Below are 18,967 nucleotides of genomic sequence, written 5' to 3' on the forward strand. Positions count from 1 at the left end.
CCACCATAATAGAACAAGTTAAACCCTGCTCCTAAACTTCTATCCTTGCTACCTTTCCACCTGGTCTCCTGGACACACAGCCTTCCTTCCTTCTGTGCACCATGTCAACCAACTCTCTACCTTTTCCTGTCATAGTTCCAACATTCAAAGTCCCTGCTCTCAGTTCTAGGTTCTTAGCACGCCTCTTCTCTCTCTTCTTACACACATCTTCCTCCTCTCCTTCTTTGACCAACAGTAACCCAATTTCCACCGGCACCCTACACTTACTATATATTTGTGTGTTTATTTGCTGGCTTGATGTTAGGATGGCAGCGGTGTCATGACATGTGACGTCACGTGGTAGGCGGGACTCAAACATGGGGGGGAAGCAAAGCAAAGCTGGGAACAACAAGAAGACAGTTGGTGAGGGATTATCGTTAAAGCCCTTCGTCACACACGGACAAAATGCTTACTTAAGGTGTGCCTGACGTTTCCCCGTCTTCGCACCCCGCTTGTTCGTTCACTGTGGACGTTTTCCGCACCAAGGCCCGAGTCAATTTTGAGTTTGTACTCTTCGTGTGACGTTAGCTTGTGCGGCTAGCTAGCGACTTAAAACAACTTGTCAACAGCCGATAGATCGGCGGCGGTGTTCAACACTTGCTTGTCACACCCTGGGCACATTTTGTAGGCGAGCCCACTGCTTGTGAACCTGCAGCACTTTTGAGAGAGGTAAGTGGCATTGGTGTGTCATGGGTTTTTAAAAGGCACACACACACGAACGGGAATGTGGGTCAGCCACGCTAACATAGTTGTGTCTATCAAGGTTAGGCGCTAACTAGCTCAGTTAGCATGCCGTGTAATAGTCCTCGACGGCCTGTTGACAGACCTCTAAACCCCTCACGCTGCTTGAACTATTGTTTTGTTTTGCTATTGCTTTAACGTCCCCTGGAGCTATTCACCGAGAAACATCAAAAGTAAACATATAAGAAATACATTAAAATTAATGTTAGCATGTACTTCTAACGAGCAGCTCTTCAAATTCCGTGCTTGGAAAGAATCCGTATCTAATCTAAACAGAATGTCCTGTATAATGTCGAGTCAACGTTACACGACACAGTCGTCAGCGTAATCCACCAGGGGCCTCTGGGAATTATTGCCCCCCACCCTTGCCTCCTTTGCCCCCACCTTCCACCTGCGATCAAAACTGCGCAGTGTGTACATAGTGCATGCACCCTGTCCCTCAGTACACTGTGCACACAATAATATAGATGGCCCTAAACTCTGTCAGAGAAGGCACAGAACTTCCCAACATTCACCCTTGTGCTTTCCTTCCTCCAAGTCTTGGTGGGACTCACTCCTTCCTTCACTTGTTTGGTAACTATATGTACTATATCTATTCTTCTAATCATGCTCCCAGGCATAAGAACAGGACTGGAACTAAGATTTCTGATTTGTTTTTGTAATCAGCAGTTCTAGCACCTGACTATCTAGAAAATGGAGGGCAACCTTAATAAGGTTAATGTTGCCTATGCTCCTGTGCAATACTGTGTATATTTTGGATATCTTGTATATAGCTTGTATATATCTTGTTCAATTGTCTTTTTTACTTTACTTTTGCATACTTTTTTTTTAACTTGACTACTGCACTGAAAGGACAAGCTCTCCAATCTCGTTGTACATCTTGTATAATGACAATAAAGGCCATTCCATTCCATTCCAGGTTGTGAAATTATGGTAATAAAGTTGTAGTGTTTGAGGGTAGAATTGTTAAGGAGTTAAACCTTGATGTTCAGTGAAAAAAAAGCCCTAATCCAACCAAAAGTCAATCTAAGTAGTCGGCAAATACAAAGTTGAAATATGACTTGGGTAAAGCTGTGACAAAAGTGGAACCTTGGTTAGTGTCCGCCCCGGTTAATGTGTTTTTTAATTCATTTAGAAAATGTGTGCCAACATTTTGTCTCTGTTTACATACTTTTTCTGATTAGCCTACAATACAGCCCGCATCTGCTTGTATTATGACTACACTGCGTGAGTCCAACCGTGTTCTGTGTGTATTTTTATCTCAAATGTCCTTAGTGTCTAACAAAGAAGCTAGCTTGTGAACAAAATGGCAACCAGTACCGGAAGTCAGCTATGTTGCTTGTAAACACGTTTTTATCATTTTATTTTTCCATAAAACAATTATAAATGCGAGCAAATGTTGAATAAAAAGTATAAAATATAATTCAAGGTTAGTTAATATGAAGGAAAACATTGATTTAGAATTAAGTCACGAAAATAGTACTTTTGGGAGATTTACGTTATGATGGAACAAGAAAATACGACTGTTATATTAAAAAAGAAATTAAGTAAAAACTATGACTGTATAACAAATTAATCATGAAGTTATGAGAACAAAGCCATACTATTATGGTCAAATCATAATATTGCAAGCGTGAATGTACACTTACTGTGCTGTCAAGCACATTGTAATGGTTTAATTTTATTAGAACATGCATCAGGTTACAATTGAGTGCATCACATAATCAATTGACAGTATCATTGTACCAATGATGTCTATGTTTCACCAACAATGAAATAGAGTGTTTTGTCACATCAACACCATCATAAGTGTGAGCAGTAGTTTGTGTGTACTTTGTTTGTTCCTGACAAAGAACTACTTTGATCCAAATGTCCTCTTTTATTATTCCATTTGTGTCCAGTGGGCAATGATGGCAACGTGACAAGAGCTTGGTCAGCTTCAACAGGAACCATGGAAGGGTTACAGCCATCTGCTACGGAGCAGCATAACAGGGTCAATGGCTACTGTCAGCCATATTCCCCCCAGGATCCGGCTGATGTCAGGTGGCTGGTGCCAGAGGTGGAGTCCAGGGGTTCAGACAGCTGCGAGGCTGCGAGTGTGTCTGATCATACGGACCTAGAAGACTTGAAAGCCAGGGAGAGTGAAGATGGGGAGGACAAGGAAGAAAAGGAGGAGTCATCTCGTCAGAGTGCAGACCAGGAGAGAAAAGAAAGTCCAGATGAAGAAAACAATCACAGCAGTGCGGTGTCCAGCTACACCGGTGAGGTCTTATTTTTCCTCCAGCTCTTTTTACCTACTCAGTGGATATGCCCTTGCTATTCGCGCTTTTCTTTAAGCAGACCTTTCCCACACGCCATCACCCTCGCTGTCAGAGCAGCTGCGTCTGGGTCGAGAAGACAGCACAGCCCCTGGCATCAGTGTGGAGTGTAAGGTCTGTGGGGATAAGGCCTCTGGCTTCCACTATGGTGTACATGCTTGTGAGGGTTGTAAGGTAATGGGTGTACCTTCCCACATATCTCAATACAGTACAGGTACTGCTGGAAGTCCTGTAGACCTTACCAGATCATCATTTGTTTTAACCAGGGCTTTTTCCGACGAACCGTGAGGATGAAATTAGAATATGAGCGCTGCGAACGTTCCTGCAAGATTCAGAAGAAGAATCGCAACAAGTGCCAATATTGTCGTTTCCAGAAGTGCCTATCTTTTGGAATGTCTCATGATGGTGAGTAACAAATGTCTTCTAGACTCTCACGGTCCCTCACGCACCGGATGCTGCACCTCGTGTTTTGCACTGGTTTGCATAGCTTTGTTGATAGGGACCAAAACTCGTATTCCCATATATAATATCAAGATACGATGTAGTATATCCCCATAACTATGCATGTAAAGTTGTTTTTATTAAAATCACAAAAATCTTATAGAAAAATAGTTGCTGAAAAATCAAATAGTCCATTCTCTTTTTGAAATCAATCTAGAGAAAGTAAAATGTAATCTTCAAGCTTCTTTATAACCCGTGTTGTGCATGAAGGAGTTCAAAAGAAGGCGTTCTTTCCACACGTTCATTCTTCTAAAAACGTTGAATGGAACACAATGGATGTGAAAATGAAGAAGTTGAACATGAACTTTTTCAGATGATGTGAGAATCTGTGCCACTGTTGAGGTCCAGTTATCACCTCACCAGAGATATTTGCACTCTTGCTGCAAAAAAATGAAATGTAATGAAGTTTGAAGTAGTACCTGAGAACTATCAACAATCTTTTTTTTCAGCTAATACCAAAAGGGCCAAATATACAGTAAAGTTCCTCGTTTAAGGGGGGAAGTCAGCAGCAACTCAAAAAGACAGTATTATTTATTTTGGTAAACATATTTAAAAGACATGAGAACATCCTTTTGTGCCAGGAACACCAACCTGTCAACTGCATCAGGCTGAGTTACTGTCTGACATCTTGGTACGTATGTTGTTACAGTGCAAATCCAGTCTTTATCAATATGAACGATGTTTGTTTTTCATATTGTGCTTATAGAAACATTCATATCTTGATAATACTGATATATCACTCAGCCTTAGTTCATATATTCAATCAGAAATAAAAAAAATGTCACTCTCACAATGTCAGCAAGTGAAATAAATTATTTTCTATACCATAATTTCCTTGATCACCGCACAAAGTTTCAGATACTTTTAGCTTGATCCCGCAAACATACTGGAATGAAAGTATTCCTGAATCGTGTCAATTTTTTCAACTAATTAAATAATCAAATTGACAGTTTAACCTCAATAAAATTCTAATCCAAAGGTCCTGCCCCAAATGAGTCAGAGTTTCACTCTCTCACACACACACACACAAGTCTGCTCTAAAAAGAAGAATTAGCGTCAAGTAAAGTTGGGAAAGGTAGTAAACAATAGAGTTTAGTAGTTATTAATCGTGATGAGTGAAGTCATATCAAGTTAGGTCAACTATAACATTTTTTGTAGCTGTCCACAATTTGTTTTCTGATATTGCAAGGTTAACTTAACTAAAATATTTTTCTTAATTCTCATTTCATTAATTCTGTAAAATTTTGTCTTTCAAATATTTTGCCATAAGTGTATCTTGAACAAGAGCGGTCATCATATATCCATAGCTTCTTCTGGAATCAAATGCATGTGTTTTTCTGTGTTTCTGCTCAGCAATCAGATACGGTCGCATGCCTGAGGCGGAGAGGAAGAAGCTGGTGGCTGGCCTGCTTGCAGAGGAGGTAAATCCCAGCAAAGCGGGTGGCTCAGACTTAAAAACATTGGCCAAACAAGTCAACTCAGCATACTTGAAGAACCTCAGTATGACCAAGAAGAGGGCCCGCAGCATCCTGATGGGAAAAACCAGCAGCACCTCGGTACTTTCTCTTCTTTTGCCAGCCATTTACCCTGTTGCACAAGTTTGCACACCTTTCACATTTCAGAAAGCATTGTATCGTATCTTCTCCTACTAATGTTATTAGAATACTATAAAATGCTGTGGAAATGATACTTGGGTAAACGTTATGATCGTTAATGTAAAGTATAGATGCAATGCCCTCTGACAACCATGATTGAATCTCTCACTTTTCATTTGTACGATGCACCAGACCAATGGTTCCGTACAGAAAAATCAAATGACCAAAATATGTACCGTTGCACCCCTGCTCTAAATAGCTGTGAAGAAAAGTGACAAATTGTGTTTAAATTGTCAGTATCACTATCTAGCAATGCCTTTATCCCCTTGGGTGTGGAATTCACTGGAGCTGCACAGGTTGTTACAGAAATCCTCTTCTACTCCTGTTAGACATCGCCACCTTGTTTCAGCTTGAGGATGCCCCACGGTGCTCAGTTGTCTTAAGGTCTGGAGATGACTCGGCTCCTTCAGCTTCACCTTCAGCTTCCTCAGCAAGGCACTTGTTATCTTGGAACTGTGTTTATACTTGTTATCATGTTGGGAAACTACCATGCGGCACAGTTTCCCAAGGGGGGAATCATGCTGTGCTTTAGAATGTCACAGCACATGTTGGAATGCATGTTTCTCTCAGTACAACTACAGCTACAACTCCCCAGTGCTGGAAGCACTGGTGCAGCCCCAGACAATGGCTATGTTTACATGCAGTCAAATAACCCAAATATCCTCATATTCCTGTTTTTAACAACCCGAATATTACCCCTGGTTTGCCCCTTTTCTAACCCGAATATTGGGTCATGTTTACACCTATCGGGATATCCTCACCCTAAGGAATATTGACTTGTGTTCTGTGCATGTTCCATTCCAAAGGAATCTTGGGTCTTTGACAGGAAGTCTTGAATTTGTAAACATGGCGCCACACAAAACATTTTTGGAGCAAGGAGGAAACTAACCATCTATTAATGTGGTGAAAGACGGAAAGGTCCTTTATAGACGGTCAGAAGAACACTTGCTGGTGTTGTTTTTGTATACAGGAAGAAGAAACGGAAATGACTCGCATTGCGTCATGACGTTCCTGTGCATCGAGACGTCGTCTATGCATTGCTGTTTTCATCAGGATATCCCGATTGTTTACAATAACTGTGCATACAGGAATAACCCTGTTTGCTCAGGCATTTAAACGGGTTATTCCCAATGTTTCAGAAACCGGAATATTGACTGCATGTAAACGCAGCCAATGATGCTATCACTGCCATGCTTGGCTGTTGGCAAGACAGTGACTTTGCTGCTCATTTATGTTGCCAGCTCATTAGACAAAAATGGGTAGTCGATCTACACTGCTATACAAGTTCTACACTGACTACTAAGTTTCATTTCTATACTATTGTCCCATGACGGGGGTTGGCAACCTATACCATCAAGTGTCATTTTGCGTCTTCAAATAAAAAAATAGTCTGGAGCCGCACACAGCTATAACCTTGTAAAAAAAAAAATTTTTTTTTTTTTTTTATGTCACAACAACAAAATTCTAGTGCAATGTGCATGTGTGAGCCTGCTCTTAAACAACTTCAACACTTAACTCTTAAGCCTTGGTTCCCCTATTTCTTTAAAGGGGAAGTGGGTGTGGTTTAATCAGAATGGGCAGGACTTAAAGCTGCACATTATCTGTACAAATCTGAAATTGACATTGAATGATCACAAGTTGCTATATTTAGAGGTTATCACATGGTTTGTCTGGTATCAGGCCCGGTATCATGCCCCCAAGTGTCAGTATGATTCTAGCACGCGGGGGCATGATACTGGGCCTGATACCAGACAAACCATGTGATGATCTTATTATCACATACTATTTAATCATGAGCTTATTATCACGTACTTTCGTTTTTCCATCATGTAACGTGCCAGAGAGTTGAATTTTGATTTGAGAGAATCAGGCTCGTATTCATCCCCATTTTCTTTTCTGATTGATAAAAAAATGTAGCGACCCTGACGTGTTCATGTTGACATGTTGTGCTCTTGACTGTTCTGCGTGACTGTGAATGCACCAGGGGTGGAGGCGTGTCGTGTTGAGGAAGCACTGTTGCGTTGCTGGCGGTGGTTGCAACGGCGTGGTTACGGCCGACAGTAGCCAGTATTGTTGTGTAATAAAAGCTTGTTAGCGATCACAGTCGGGTCCTTTCCATAGCGTCAGCAACGACGTTACAATAAACATAGACGCGTATTTGTCTAACTCAGGCGGGGGAATACTTTCTACCAGTCTTCGTTCGTTCTTGCAGTTGCAGTCGCCCTTGGTTTTCCGACTTGTATTTGCATTTTTAGTTTTTTCGATCATTTCAAGAGTGTCCTCCTCATTAATGGTGATAAAACGTTCCATTTCTAATATTCTGTTTGCTATTTTCCCTATTTGTCTTTCGCCGGGAGTGTCAACCGCCGACATGTTGACAGAGCACAGACGGCAGCAAAACAAATGCTCGTGCGCTGTTCTCTGATTGGTTGTTTCACGGGCACGATACCAGAGCAGCGCGCTCTGAGTGGACAGCTACGGGGGCTGATACTGACATGGCCCTATAGTTTATCAGTATCACTGCCCTGGGCTTTGACACAGTATCATCTCGACCTTTTCCCGTATCATTCATGGGTGATTTCTAGGGTACAGGGCCAATTAACACTGTAGTATGTGATAAGTATTGTTTATTATTCAGCTATATGTGTATGTGTGATCTTGAGACTTTATTATTTGAATTTGTTATATGTATTATAATTATTTCATATATATGAGCTATGTTGACCGCACAGTGGTTGATTGGTTAGCATGTAGGCCACACAGTCAGGAGATCAGGAAGACCTGGGTCCGATTCTCCATGTGGAGTTTGCATGTTCTCCCCGTGCATGCGTGGGTTTTCTCCGGGTACTCCAGTTTCCTCCCACATTCCAAAAACATGCTAGGTTAATTGGCTACTCCAAATTGTCCATAGGTATGAATGTGGGTGGGAATGGTTTGTCTATATGTGCCCTGTGATTGGCTGGCCACCAGTCCAGGGTGTACCCTGCCTTTCGCCCAAAGACAGCTTGGATAGGCTCCAGCATACTAGTGAGGATAAGTGGCATAGAAGATGGATGGATATGAGCTTGCAAACATAATAATGTTGTCAGCCTTGCTGACTGAAACAAGCAGACAAAAATGAAAAAAACACTGTCAGTGACTGATGCACGATTGTGTCCTGTTAAAACACCATGTATTTTATGAAACAACTTTTAAGAGTGCAAGGCGCATACTGCAACATATTGAGAGGGGAATAATATTTATGCCAGCCATAAATACAGAATCCTTGATGCCGCCCTTGTGCGTCTACCTAATGCCGTGTACCTAATGTTGTGGCCAGTCAATGTAGGTCTGTACAGTGCTGCACAGTATGTTACGGAACACATTTACCAAGTAACTTTAGATATAAACCAAAAGCTGAAGAAAACCTACTAAATTGGAGGCATTGTGACCAACTCTGTGTTGTTTTAAACCCAATCGCCCCTTGTGAAGCACTGCTGAGCTTCCCTGTGGCTGCAGCACATCTCGGGAGAGGGGGGTCGTTGTGTGCGATGGCCAATCACAGAGCGTGAAGAGTGAATAATGAGCGTTTTCTTAAACACAAATATGGATAATGCCGAAATATACTCTTATCTGGCAAAAATGCATTATCTCATCCCTAGTAAGTAGCTTCAGCATTTCAGCATTTAGCATCGGTCATGTGTTTTGCGGGACTACCAGTGTGTAGAAAAAACACTAACTGTGGTGGGAAAAGGCTATTAGCAACCCCCTTACTCTATGCTATGACACAGACAAGCACTTTTGCTTGTGGGCTAGTCTAGCTGCATAGTGCTCCATGTTCACTAACAGTCCAGTGTGAAATGTCATTGGCAGATTAAAATACATTTCTTTTGCTGGTAGGGAATCAGGAACTCCAACCACTTGATGATGGTGGCGTCTTTAGGAATTGGAAACACATGTTGCATTCCCTTTTAAAGGCATTGCTTGCAAGTAAACAGCGTAGAAGTGCTTGGGGGAGGGCAGGTGTAGCAGAGCTCGGGCAAGGCCAGAGAGTTTATATGTTAGGAGAGAGGCATTCTTTAATATTCTTTAATATTAATTATATTAATGTAATTTTTGGAGAGAAGATGCTCTGATATTTTTATGAACTTGTGTGTTGCCAACTTGACAATTTCCTTTTTAAATCTGGCAACTTTCCAAACCCACTAGGTGATTTATTTGATCAAAATCAACTAGTAACATAACGTAAAAGTGAAAGCAGATGTTGTTCTGCGCTTGCTGCCGAGAGGTCTGCCCCGCTTCATAGCAGTCACAAGCGGTGAGTGGACCGTTGGCTCCCGTGGCACACTATCTGTTCCTCCCGGAGGCACCACCTCTTGGATTAACATATCACAGGCTCCGGACACATAGCTACCGCGCACTTCTCGTTAATTACATTGTTTTATTTTACAGTTACTTTACAGTTACTTGTTTCAGACTCGACTCAAAACTTTTTTCTCGCCAGTGCAGTGAGACTCACTGCATACACGAGCCCCCTCGCTTGCTCATCCAATCGGCAGTCAGAACGCAGTCAAGATGCATTCACAGACTTGCGCTGAGTCTGTTATTTTACATTCTTTACGAAAATGTACATTTCCCCGATTTCATTGTTAGAAAAAATCACAACACTCGACGAAGAGAGCAACAAGGCTGATAAGACGCACGCGGCTCCGGAGCCATGTGTTGCCAACCCCCGTCCAATGAGTAGACAAACTGTTATAACAATGGTGGCTGAAATGTGAGGGGTGCGCTGTCCTTTGTGAGATACTGCATGTACTCCGTTACCTGAAGAGTCCCACTCTTGTCCTGCCATTAGCCATTTGTGATCTATGACGTGGACACCCTCTGGAAGGCTGAAAGTGGTTTGGTCTGGAGCCAGTTACTTCCAGGCGCTCCCCTGACCAAGGAGATAGGAGTCCATGTCTTCTACCGCTGCCAGTGCACCACAGTGGAGACCGTGCGAGAGCTCACAGAGTTTGCCAAGAGCATTCCAGGGTTTGTCGACCTTTACCTAAACGACCAGGTGAGTTGCCGTCATCTCATGTTGCTTCATGCAGCTGTCTGGCCTTGGAAAAGCATTCATGCAGGTCACTGTATTCTCAGGACATTGAATGGATCACAACTAAACTGTGCAGGTTGTCTTAGAAGACCTTGTGGAAGACATTAACTCCTGTGTGCTCCTCTGTAGGTGACGTTGCTGAAGTATGGCGTGCACGAGGCAATTTTTGCCATGCTGCCATCTCTTATGAACAAAGATGGACTCTTGGTGGCCAATGGTAAAGGCTTTGTGACGAGGGAATTCCTGCGCAGCTTAAGAAAGCCTTTTAATGAGATCATGGAACCCAAGTTTGAGTTTGCTGTCAAGTTTAACGCTTTGGAGCTGGATGACAGTGACCTGGCCCTTTTTGTTGCTGCCATTATCCTCTGTGGAGGTGAGGGAGAAGCCACTCCTCATCTCAAATATTAGTTTGACCATTTTGACTTTTCAATTTTGACTCATGTCTCTTCAGATCGGCCCGGCTTGATGAATGTGAAACAGGTGGAGCAGAGTCAGGACAACATCCTCCAGGCCTTGGACCTCCACCTGCAAGCAAACCACTCTGACTCCGTCTACCTCTTCCCCAAGCTGCTGCAGAAGATGGCTGACCTGCGGCAGCTTGTTACAGAGAATGCTCAGCTTGTCCAAAAGATCAAAAAGACTGAATCGGAGACGTCGCTCCACCCTCTTCTACAGGAGATCTACAAAGACATGTATTAGGTGCACCCGCTGCTTTTAGCAATACTGTTACAGACTGAATACGTACACACTTATAACATGCAATACACTGTGTTCTGTACAAACACTGTTCCATGGTCGCAGATGTTGCCAAGTCAAATGCCGTCATCACCACGTGTCGTTTGTGCATGTGATGAGCATCTGGAAGGATGTGCTGCAAGTCCTCCTTTCACAAAGGCCACATCATTGTGAGAATGGTAGATTTTCCTCCTGCAGCTCCTCTTCCAACCGAGCCAACAGCAGTGTTTTTAAGGGAGCTGCTCTCTCACCCAGCTCAGCACTTCGCCGGGAGAGGAAACATTTCATGTTACATATGCGGTGCTGTCGAGGAGTCATCAGTTGGGATGTCAACAGGTCTATTTGGTCAAAGCTAAATATGCACAGGTTGCTTTTTGTTTACATCATCATCAATCAGTGACCTCTATCTTTGCCAAAAACTTGACAGGCCACAGCTGTTTGATCTCCCTTAATGGCAGCTCTCTGTGCAATAACGTCCCGTTCATGTCCATGGACATTGAAGTTATGTTATTTTATTTCAAAGCTATCCACACTCATCCAAAACGACCTGCTTCACCCATTCTGTCTGTGGAGGAGACGTTATCCTCATGATGCTCTCAAGTACAAAGGACAGTTGTTTTAGATAGACATGCAAATGATCACAAGCTGACATTTTATGTTTCTTTTTCTTAATTACTGTTTGACATTATGCCTAATTGTAATTGTTGACTATATTTGTAAAGCATGACTGATTATGTCATGTCTATGTATTGGACTGTATGGCTTATTCTATTTGGTTCACCAAATACACCAGCAAATATGCCAACAGCTTTTCCCTTGGCGAGGAGTTTCATGTTGGCATGCTTGGCATATTATGCCGATTTTTACTTGGGAAACCAGAGCAGTATTTCACAAACTGACTTGGCCTTAAGAGTCTCCAGTTTTTGTACATTGATTTATCCTTTAACTTTGCATTTGTTTCTCATTTGCTTTTGAGCCTCTTTTCTTCATCCATGTGATCCAGCCGCATTCATCTTAGTCTACCTCTATTGTATGACAATATCCCACTGTCATCTCCACACTTGCCTTAATTCCTTTCAGTGGTTTAAACCTGCAACTTAAGAGTGGCTGTCGTGGAAAGGAATATATACACTATTCTAAAAAAGACTCTGAAATAAAGACAAAACAACTTGCAGTTCATTCTCTTTGTAAAGAGGTTAGAGTGCCGAGGGCTCTGTAGAGGGACCTTCCACCGGAGACACGTTCCACCAGTGCTAGGAACACGACACAACCCACAGATACATTAGGTAGACTTCAACCCCCTCGTACTAGTGATTTGTGTATAAAGCTTGAACAAAACCATCATTTGAGCTTATTGAGCTTAAGCTGATGACACCCTTGGAACGCAGACCCACTACTTGGAAATGAATCAACGGACAGTTCCACAGCTATGACCGCAAGTATACTTGTTTTCATCACCTGGCCAAGCAGGTTCCTGTCAAAAGCCAAAGTCAATGCTGGACCAGAGGTCATTCCCCTCTACAGTTGATACTGTGGATTGTTTGTCATACTGTACATGCTCACCAAATGGCTTCGAATATGCAGACAAATTATATCTCGTCCACCCACTCTTTATAGCCCCTTGGTTATTCTTGATACAAAGAGTGTTGACATTGTTGTTGGTCATGAGGCTTTTCGATCGCACGTCCCAGAGTATTTTTAAAAGATAAAAGGTCATGTGGGTGGATTGCAAATGGTGACGTTCAAAGGTGGACATCACGTTTCTATTGGCTCGTCGCTACGCTAATTGGCCATAGAGACCGGCTGCCAACTATTAAGATAGGCGGAGGGGGGAGCGGGGCGGCTTGCACGGCAGTAGCATACGCACACGCAGACTGGATTCGGACATGGAGCACTCAGCCCGTAGCGGGAGTATCTGTAGGTAAGCTAAAGTCATCGCACTATCGGCGGTAAGGCGGTTTATGTGAGTTTGCAACCTCGCTATGATAAGCTACCATCTTAATCATAAGCTACCATCACAATTGCTGTCGATGATTTATGTTTCTAAGCGGAAACCAAAAGTTGGGACGAGGTTTGTCAACATGGCGTTATGTGGGGTTAAGTGTCTGCGAGGAAATGAACATAATGAGCGGTTTATGTGTTATGTGTGTTATCCAGCATCAACGTTTGGTTTGCCACAGATCTGTTCCGACGCCCATGTCGAGTGACGGTCTTAAACTCCCAACTTTTGCCTTCTAGAGGCATAGCTAACTTGTAGCCGCAGCTAAGGGGCGGAGCCTGGATTTGAACGATGGAGGAAGTGCTCTCTGTGTGGATCGGGGAATGTCCACTGATGCATATCCACTGTTTTGTTTTTTACAATGAAGTCACCTCATTTGGTCTTGGTCATTTGGTCAAAGCCTTTAGATACGTGTTGAATTCGTACTTTCAACGTGCGTAACGGAGCAAGTTTTTATGTAACCACCTTTTTGTTAGCAAGAAGCTGTGATTTGAAATGACCATGTAGGTGACTTTTGCCGACATTTGTGCTAAATTGAGTATCGTCTTTATGGAAGCGATGCGCACTTTCCCATAAGATTCCTTTTTACAGATATTTCATGAATGGCTCATGCCGATATGGCTCAAGATGCAGTTATCGACACGAATATCCCGCTGCGCCGTCTTCTCAGATATGTCGGTACTTTCAGAAAGGTGGATGCTGGTATGGTGAACGCTGCAGGTAATGACCAATGTTTGTGGGGTCTACCATAACAGGATGGGACGTGCACTTGATTCATTCATGTCTCCACCAGGTACATCCATGTCCCTCAGCCTGAAGGTCATGCGGATGGTGCCGGTCGAAGAGGGGCTGTATCAACAGTCTTCCTCTCATCATCATCCTCCTCATCTTCCTCCTCTTCATCTTCAGTCTCCTCCATGGTCCAACCTCCAGCTGACCGAAGGGCGTCAGAGGTGTCTGTGATGACATCTAGGCGGGAACATGCCACTTCAAACACTGGGGACTTTACCGCTGGGGAGCATCCACAACGTATTTGCTGTCCTTCATTAGTCAAAGTGCACACTTGCAAATCAGCATTTCACATCTTCCCCATTTGACCTTTTCACAGATGCTCCTTCTCGAGGGTCACCGAAGAACTCGGGATGGTCATCTGCATGTGATGGCAAAGAGGTTTGTGTGCACTTCTTTTTGAGTTGAAGTTTAACCTAACAGGCCAAGGATTACGTTTAACGTCTTTGGACACTTGGACAGGAGAGCACTACCAATGTTGCTGAAGATGTGGGTGCTGTTGCAGCCTGTAGTTCCAGCAGGACGTCGGAGGCTTTCCTCAAGAGTCAAGAGGTCACCTGTGGCATTTGCATGGACAAGGTGTATGAAAAGGTGGATCCCAGAAACCAGATGTTTGGTATCTTGCCCAACTGCAGCCATGCCTTCTGTCTGCAATGTATCATGACCTGGAGGAAAACAAAGGACCTTGGCCCAGATGTTGTGAAGTAAGTCTCCATATCTGTACACGTTTAACTCCCCCGAGGCTATGACGCATTTGTGTTGTCTGCCTCAGGACCTGTCCTCAGTGCCGGGTGAGATCAGCTTTCTATGTGCCCAACAAATACTGGGTTGAAGGTCAAGCCAAAGAACGTCTCATCGCTGACTTCAAAGAGAAATTCAGGTAAGCTGGGACATTTGGGCTCTAATGTAGCGACTTGGCTGTTGTGGTCCAGGGTTGGGATCTATAGAGCAGGGGTTTTCAATATGTTGCACAATGAACCTCCCCTCACCTACTTTGCTAAAAGAGTGGGGGTGTGGGGGGCCTCACCCCACTAACTCTGCTAGAACACAGAAAACTGTCTGCTTGCAATCGAAGACTGTTTTTAGTTTTTGCAATGTTTCTCACAGGCTATATTAAGATGTGAAACATGACCACATTTTCCCATTTTCTGTGCATTATGGATACACCTATTTTGACTATGAACCTCTACCAATGTTTCATGGTTTGATATCCATGCTGTGATCATGCATTAACATGTACACTAATGATAACATGGAATAGTTGCAGTATCTTGCCCTATTTGGATAATTTAAAACACTGCCTTTTATTTTCTTGGTGCATTGATACAGTCGTTATGCTAGTTCTGTTAACAATAGCGACAACAATTACGATGTCCGTTCTTCTTGGAATGGCTGTGTCTTTCAGCACAAGAAGTGTGCTCTAGTCCTCAGGGAAAAAATGCTGACTGCAAACCAGCATCTTGTTGAGTCTTGGTAGCCAAATGGAGAGCTAGCTATGCACTCTTCCGTCTGTGAATGGAACAGAGACGAGCGGTCAGTGAGGTGTCGTGTTCGTATCAATGCACAGAGGAAAGCAGTTCATCCAAATAGGGCAAGATACTGCAACTATTTATCATCAGTGTACGTGTTGATGCATGATCACAGCATCGATATCTAACCATGCAACCTTGGTAGAGGTTTATTTATTTTTTTGTTTTTACAGGGCTTCATAGTCGGTGTATCCCAATGACAGCATTATAAGCTAGCTCATATTAACATGTTTAATTGTGTTAGAATGCACAGGAAAGGGGAAAATGTGTTCATGTTTCACATAAGGATTGGGAATGATGGTCAAAATTCCAAAAGTGCAGTTCGCCTTTAAAGTAGACCTCTCAGGCTCATAACAAACAGGGCTTTTCAGATGTAAGTAAAAGTGAGATCTTTCAGATCTTAAGATTTGCACCTATTCCTGCTGTATTTTGTTGGATTTTCAGAACTGTCTAATTTATTCCACCCCCAAGGCACACCCACTCTGCTGTGATTGATCACACTCCAAAGATGAAGCCCACTTTTTAATTTTGTCAGTATAGGAGTTGATGAATGAATAAGCCCTTTGGAGATCTCCGGTAGTTTTGTACAGGATTACACATGTTTAAGAAAAAGGCTATTAGCAACTCCAGACATTGGTGAGGTTGTAATTTAAAGGGGACCTATTATTTTGATTTTTAAGCCCTTGGTGTTGAGTAGTAGACTTCTACAGAGCAGCTCCACACCATAAGCAGCACCGAGTGTTCTAGTTCTTCTACAGTCTGCACCTATTGGTCATCCTCGCGGAAAATGTCTGTATTTAATTTATTCCACCCACAGCCCACCTCTAGGCATGCCCACTCTGCTTTGGGTGCTCACGCTGCTAGTGTACAGAGACTTCCGGTTTGTGCTGCCAACTGTATAGGAGTTGATGATAAATGGTGATTTATCTTTTGTAAGTGTTTTTTAACATACAGCCATAAGTATTGGATCAGAAAGTACAGACTGCACAGTCTGAGGTTTCTCAAGAAAAGAGGTTACTTCAAGATGTCTCAATGGTAAGTAGCTTTAGCATTTTAGGGTTAGGTTTTCTACAGCGTTGGTGACGTGTAATGTCTGTTGCGGGGGGGGGACTCGGGTAGAGCTATTAGCAACTTCCTCTATGCTATAATGCTACAAGCGCTTTTGTTCCATGACTTACCCTAAATAAACAGAAACAGTTAGCACCCTGATAAACTGTCACCTACTGCTTCCTTCTGACTCTTCCAGAACACCAAGTAACGTTGGAAAGGCGTAGGGCTTCAATAAGTGTGTGGGCTAGTCCAGCTGCATAGTGGCCTGGACAGATTTAAAATGTATTTCTTTTGCTGGTAGGGAATCAGGAACTCCAACCACTTGTGTCTGATGGTGGCGTCTTTAGGAATTGGATACAAATGTGGCTTTCCATTTCAAGGCATTGCTAGCAAGTAAACAGAGGAGCACAGCTTGGGGGAGGGTAGAGAGTTGATGTATAAGAGCGTCCGCCCCTTTGTTTTGCCACGCCCTTTTGAGCCATCCCAAACTTCTTCCAAATGTGCAAACCTCATGATCTGAACCTTTGGCATGGTTTACAATGAATGTTGTATTCTGGGAGTGAGATGTGAAATTTTTCGATGGTTCTGAACGTTCTGTTTTAGAGTTCTTTTTTTTTTCTATATGGGTATACGCTGTCAGGCTGCCCTCCCCACAGCTCTGCTTCGCTTATACGGTTGTTTGATATGGCTCCCAGGAAATCTTTCAGGTGAAAATAATTTTTGGGGGCCAGGAGGAGCAGGAGCGACCCCAGCCATATTCTATTCCCTGTTGAGTTGTGGGGAAAGAATTTAGTCCAGAATTTTTGCCCCCCCCCCCCCCCCCCAAGAACTCATTTGGAATACATTTATATTGATATGCTGTCCAAAATGGAGCATGAATTGTTTTATAAACTTTGTCTAACAAAATGGCCGTCTATTAGTAACATTTACTCAGCTGCTAAGAATGCACCACATGGAATCAAATACATTTACTTTGATCATAACATGCTGTCTTTTGGTGTCATATGGGACTGTGTGTGCAGCACTAAATGTTGGCAATATCAGTAAAATTCAATCAAATTACCAAACCGCAACACAAATGTATCGAATTTAACCACAACTCTTGTGTTCATATGTAAAATACTGTGTGTGTACTACACATGCTGAACCGCAACCAATGACTCTGTGATGCAACTGATGGATGACAAATGCCATTTAACATTCTCTTGTCTTTTCACTTTCCTAGTAAACAAAGCTGCAGTTACTATGCACGATACAAATGCTGCCCCTTTAAGACGGAGTGCCTGTACCGCCATGACAAATCTGCACGGCGTGGCTCGTTTCTGGTACATATTACACCCCCAACCTGACTGCTTTGGTGAACACTAAGTAACGTGTATTTTGCTTGTTAGTATAACACCGATGATGATGATGAAGATGATGATGACGACGACGACGATGACTACGATGGCGTGGACCTGCTGAATTTCTTCATAGCCATGACGCTTCTTGGTGCTGAAGACGACAATGACGACAGTGACAGTGAATTTGACATTCCCTTTTACCTTGCAGAGTACGGCTTCTGATGGTTTCCTTTTCTGTGTTTGCACCACTGGACGAGGCCAGAATGAAGAGTCACTACAGCTTTGGTTCCATGATGGCGTAGGCAAGAGTGTTAGCCATGTACCATACGACTTTATGTGAGACCAAACTATTGCAGGTGATTTCGCTGACCTGCTGTAGTGGACTGTTGAAAATGAATTATGTAAGCTGTCTGGACCGAATCGTTCTAGGATTGTTTCCACTACGGCCTCTGGTTGTTTTTTAAAAAATAGTTCCACTTTATCAGCCTTCCTGCAGCCGTAGTGATTCAAACATTGACAAAGATTGTACATTTTCTTCCATAACGATTGTTGGATTTGAGTGTATTAGTTAAATGGGTATTTTAAAGGGGTGTGTGTGTGTGTGAATGGTCTTAATTGTCTAAAGATTAAAAAAGTGTACTGTACCCCATTATGGTTGATGTCTGTTGGCATTTCCTGCCTTGATTTCCTCATGACAGCTTGGCGTAACCTTGACATGTTAGTTTTTTTATTTCTTTGAAAACATTTTGTACACTGAAAATAAACCTTCACATTTTTATCTCAAAACGCGTCATGCTGATTTTACTTGTAGGGTGACTGACCACTAGTGGTGCGTGATACCCCATACCGTTAGCAGTTCCATACCGAGTAAAATACAGGGACAGCACCGCACTGTATATCTATTACGATGCTTTTATTTAGTTGGACGCCTCAGACTAAATCTGAATTATGACCTGTTTTGTTTTTTTAATTGATCTGTTAAAATTCAGTACATTTCGTCAGAGTTTGTAGGTTAATATAAAATACTTAATATCAAACCAAGCCTACAAAACTATCTCCACAACAAATGTAAATGATTTTAAATAGATTGTTCAAATGGCACACGGCATCTGCAGTTGGACAGGAAACCAACTAAATCCTAGTCGGGATCTTTTTACATTGGTATCGATCCATATTAACGTTGGAATCTAG

General features: G+C 42.7%; 2 protein-coding genes across 5 annotated transcripts; both read left to right on the forward strand.

Annotated features, from left to right (window-relative positions):
• Positions 1–307: 307 nt before the first annotated feature.
• Positions 308–12,240, forward strand: ppardb (peroxisome proliferator-activated receptor delta b). 3 transcript variants are annotated; one of them, XM_078797939.1, is made up of 8 exons: positions 308–708; positions 2,682–3,041; positions 3,118–3,272; positions 3,365–3,503; positions 4,953–5,155; positions 10,089–10,295; positions 10,461–10,704; positions 10,783–12,240. In XM_078797939.1, the coding sequence occupies exons 2-8, from the start codon at positions 2,732–2,734 to the stop codon at positions 11,028–11,030; spliced, it is 1,506 nt and encodes a 501-aa protein (XP_078654065.1). In that variant the 5' UTR covers positions 308–708; positions 2,682–2,731; the 3' UTR covers positions 11,031–12,240. The 3 variants fall into 3 exon arrangements, with proteins under 3 accessions (XP_078654065.1, XP_078654063.1, XP_057939395.2); XM_078797937.1 differs by lacking the exon at positions 308–708 and adding an exon at positions 1,136–1,353; XM_058083412.2 differs by lacking the exon at positions 308–708 and adding an exon at positions 1,139–1,353 and having other exon boundaries at positions 3,121–3,272.
• A 584-nt stretch (positions 12,241–12,824) lies between these two features.
• Positions 12,825–18,562, forward strand: mkrn4 (makorin, ring finger protein, 4). 2 transcript variants are annotated; one of them, XM_058083416.2, is made up of 9 exons: positions 12,825–12,987; positions 13,657–13,785; positions 13,859–14,094; positions 14,174–14,235; positions 14,317–14,558; positions 14,627–14,734; positions 17,659–17,758; positions 17,825–17,924; positions 17,985–18,562. In XM_058083416.2, the coding sequence occupies exons 1-9, from the start codon at positions 12,953–12,955 to the stop codon at positions 17,996–17,998; spliced, it is 1,026 nt and encodes a 341-aa protein (XP_057939399.2). In that variant the 5' UTR covers positions 12,825–12,952; the 3' UTR covers positions 17,999–18,562. The 2 variants fall into 2 exon arrangements, with proteins under 2 accessions (XP_057939399.2, XP_057939397.2); XM_058083414.2 differs by having other exon boundaries at positions 12,826–12,987; positions 17,825–18,562.
• The last annotated feature ends 405 nt before the right edge of the window (positions 18,563–18,967 follow it).

The sequence above is a fragment of the Doryrhamphus excisus genome, linkage group LG17, assembly GCF_037039965.1.
Source record: "Doryrhamphus excisus strain RoL-2023G ecotype Guam linkage group LG17, RoL_Dexc_Guam_v1.1, whole genome shotgun sequence".
Lineage (NCBI taxonomy): Eukaryota > Metazoa > Chordata > Actinopteri > Syngnathiformes > Syngnathidae > Doryrhamphus > Doryrhamphus excisus.

Coding starts and splice junctions, on each gene's coding strand:
- mkrn4 (XM_058083414.2), top strand. CDS start 12,953: ATGGAGCACTCAGCCCGTAGCGGGAGTATCTGTAG. Junction 14,095..14,173: donor CGCTGGGGAGCATCCACAAC/GTATTTGCTGTC, acceptor ACCTTTTCACAG/ATGCTCCTTCTCGAGGGTCA. Junction 14,735..17,658: donor GACTTCAAAGAGAAATTCAG/GTAAGCTGGGAC, acceptor TCACTTTCCTAG/TAAACAAAGCTGCAGTTACT.
- ppardb (XM_078797937.1), top strand. CDS start 1,248: ATGGCCCTAAACTCTGTCAGAGAAGGCACAGAACTTCCCAACATTCAC. Junction 1,354..2,681: donor CTCCTTCCTTCACTTGTTTG/GTAACTATATGT, acceptor ATTTGTGTCCAG/TGGGCAATGATGGCAACGTG. Junction 3,273..3,364: donor ATGCTTGTGAGGGTTGTAAG/GTAATGGGTGTA, acceptor TGTTTTAACCAG/GGCTTTTTCCGACGAACCGT.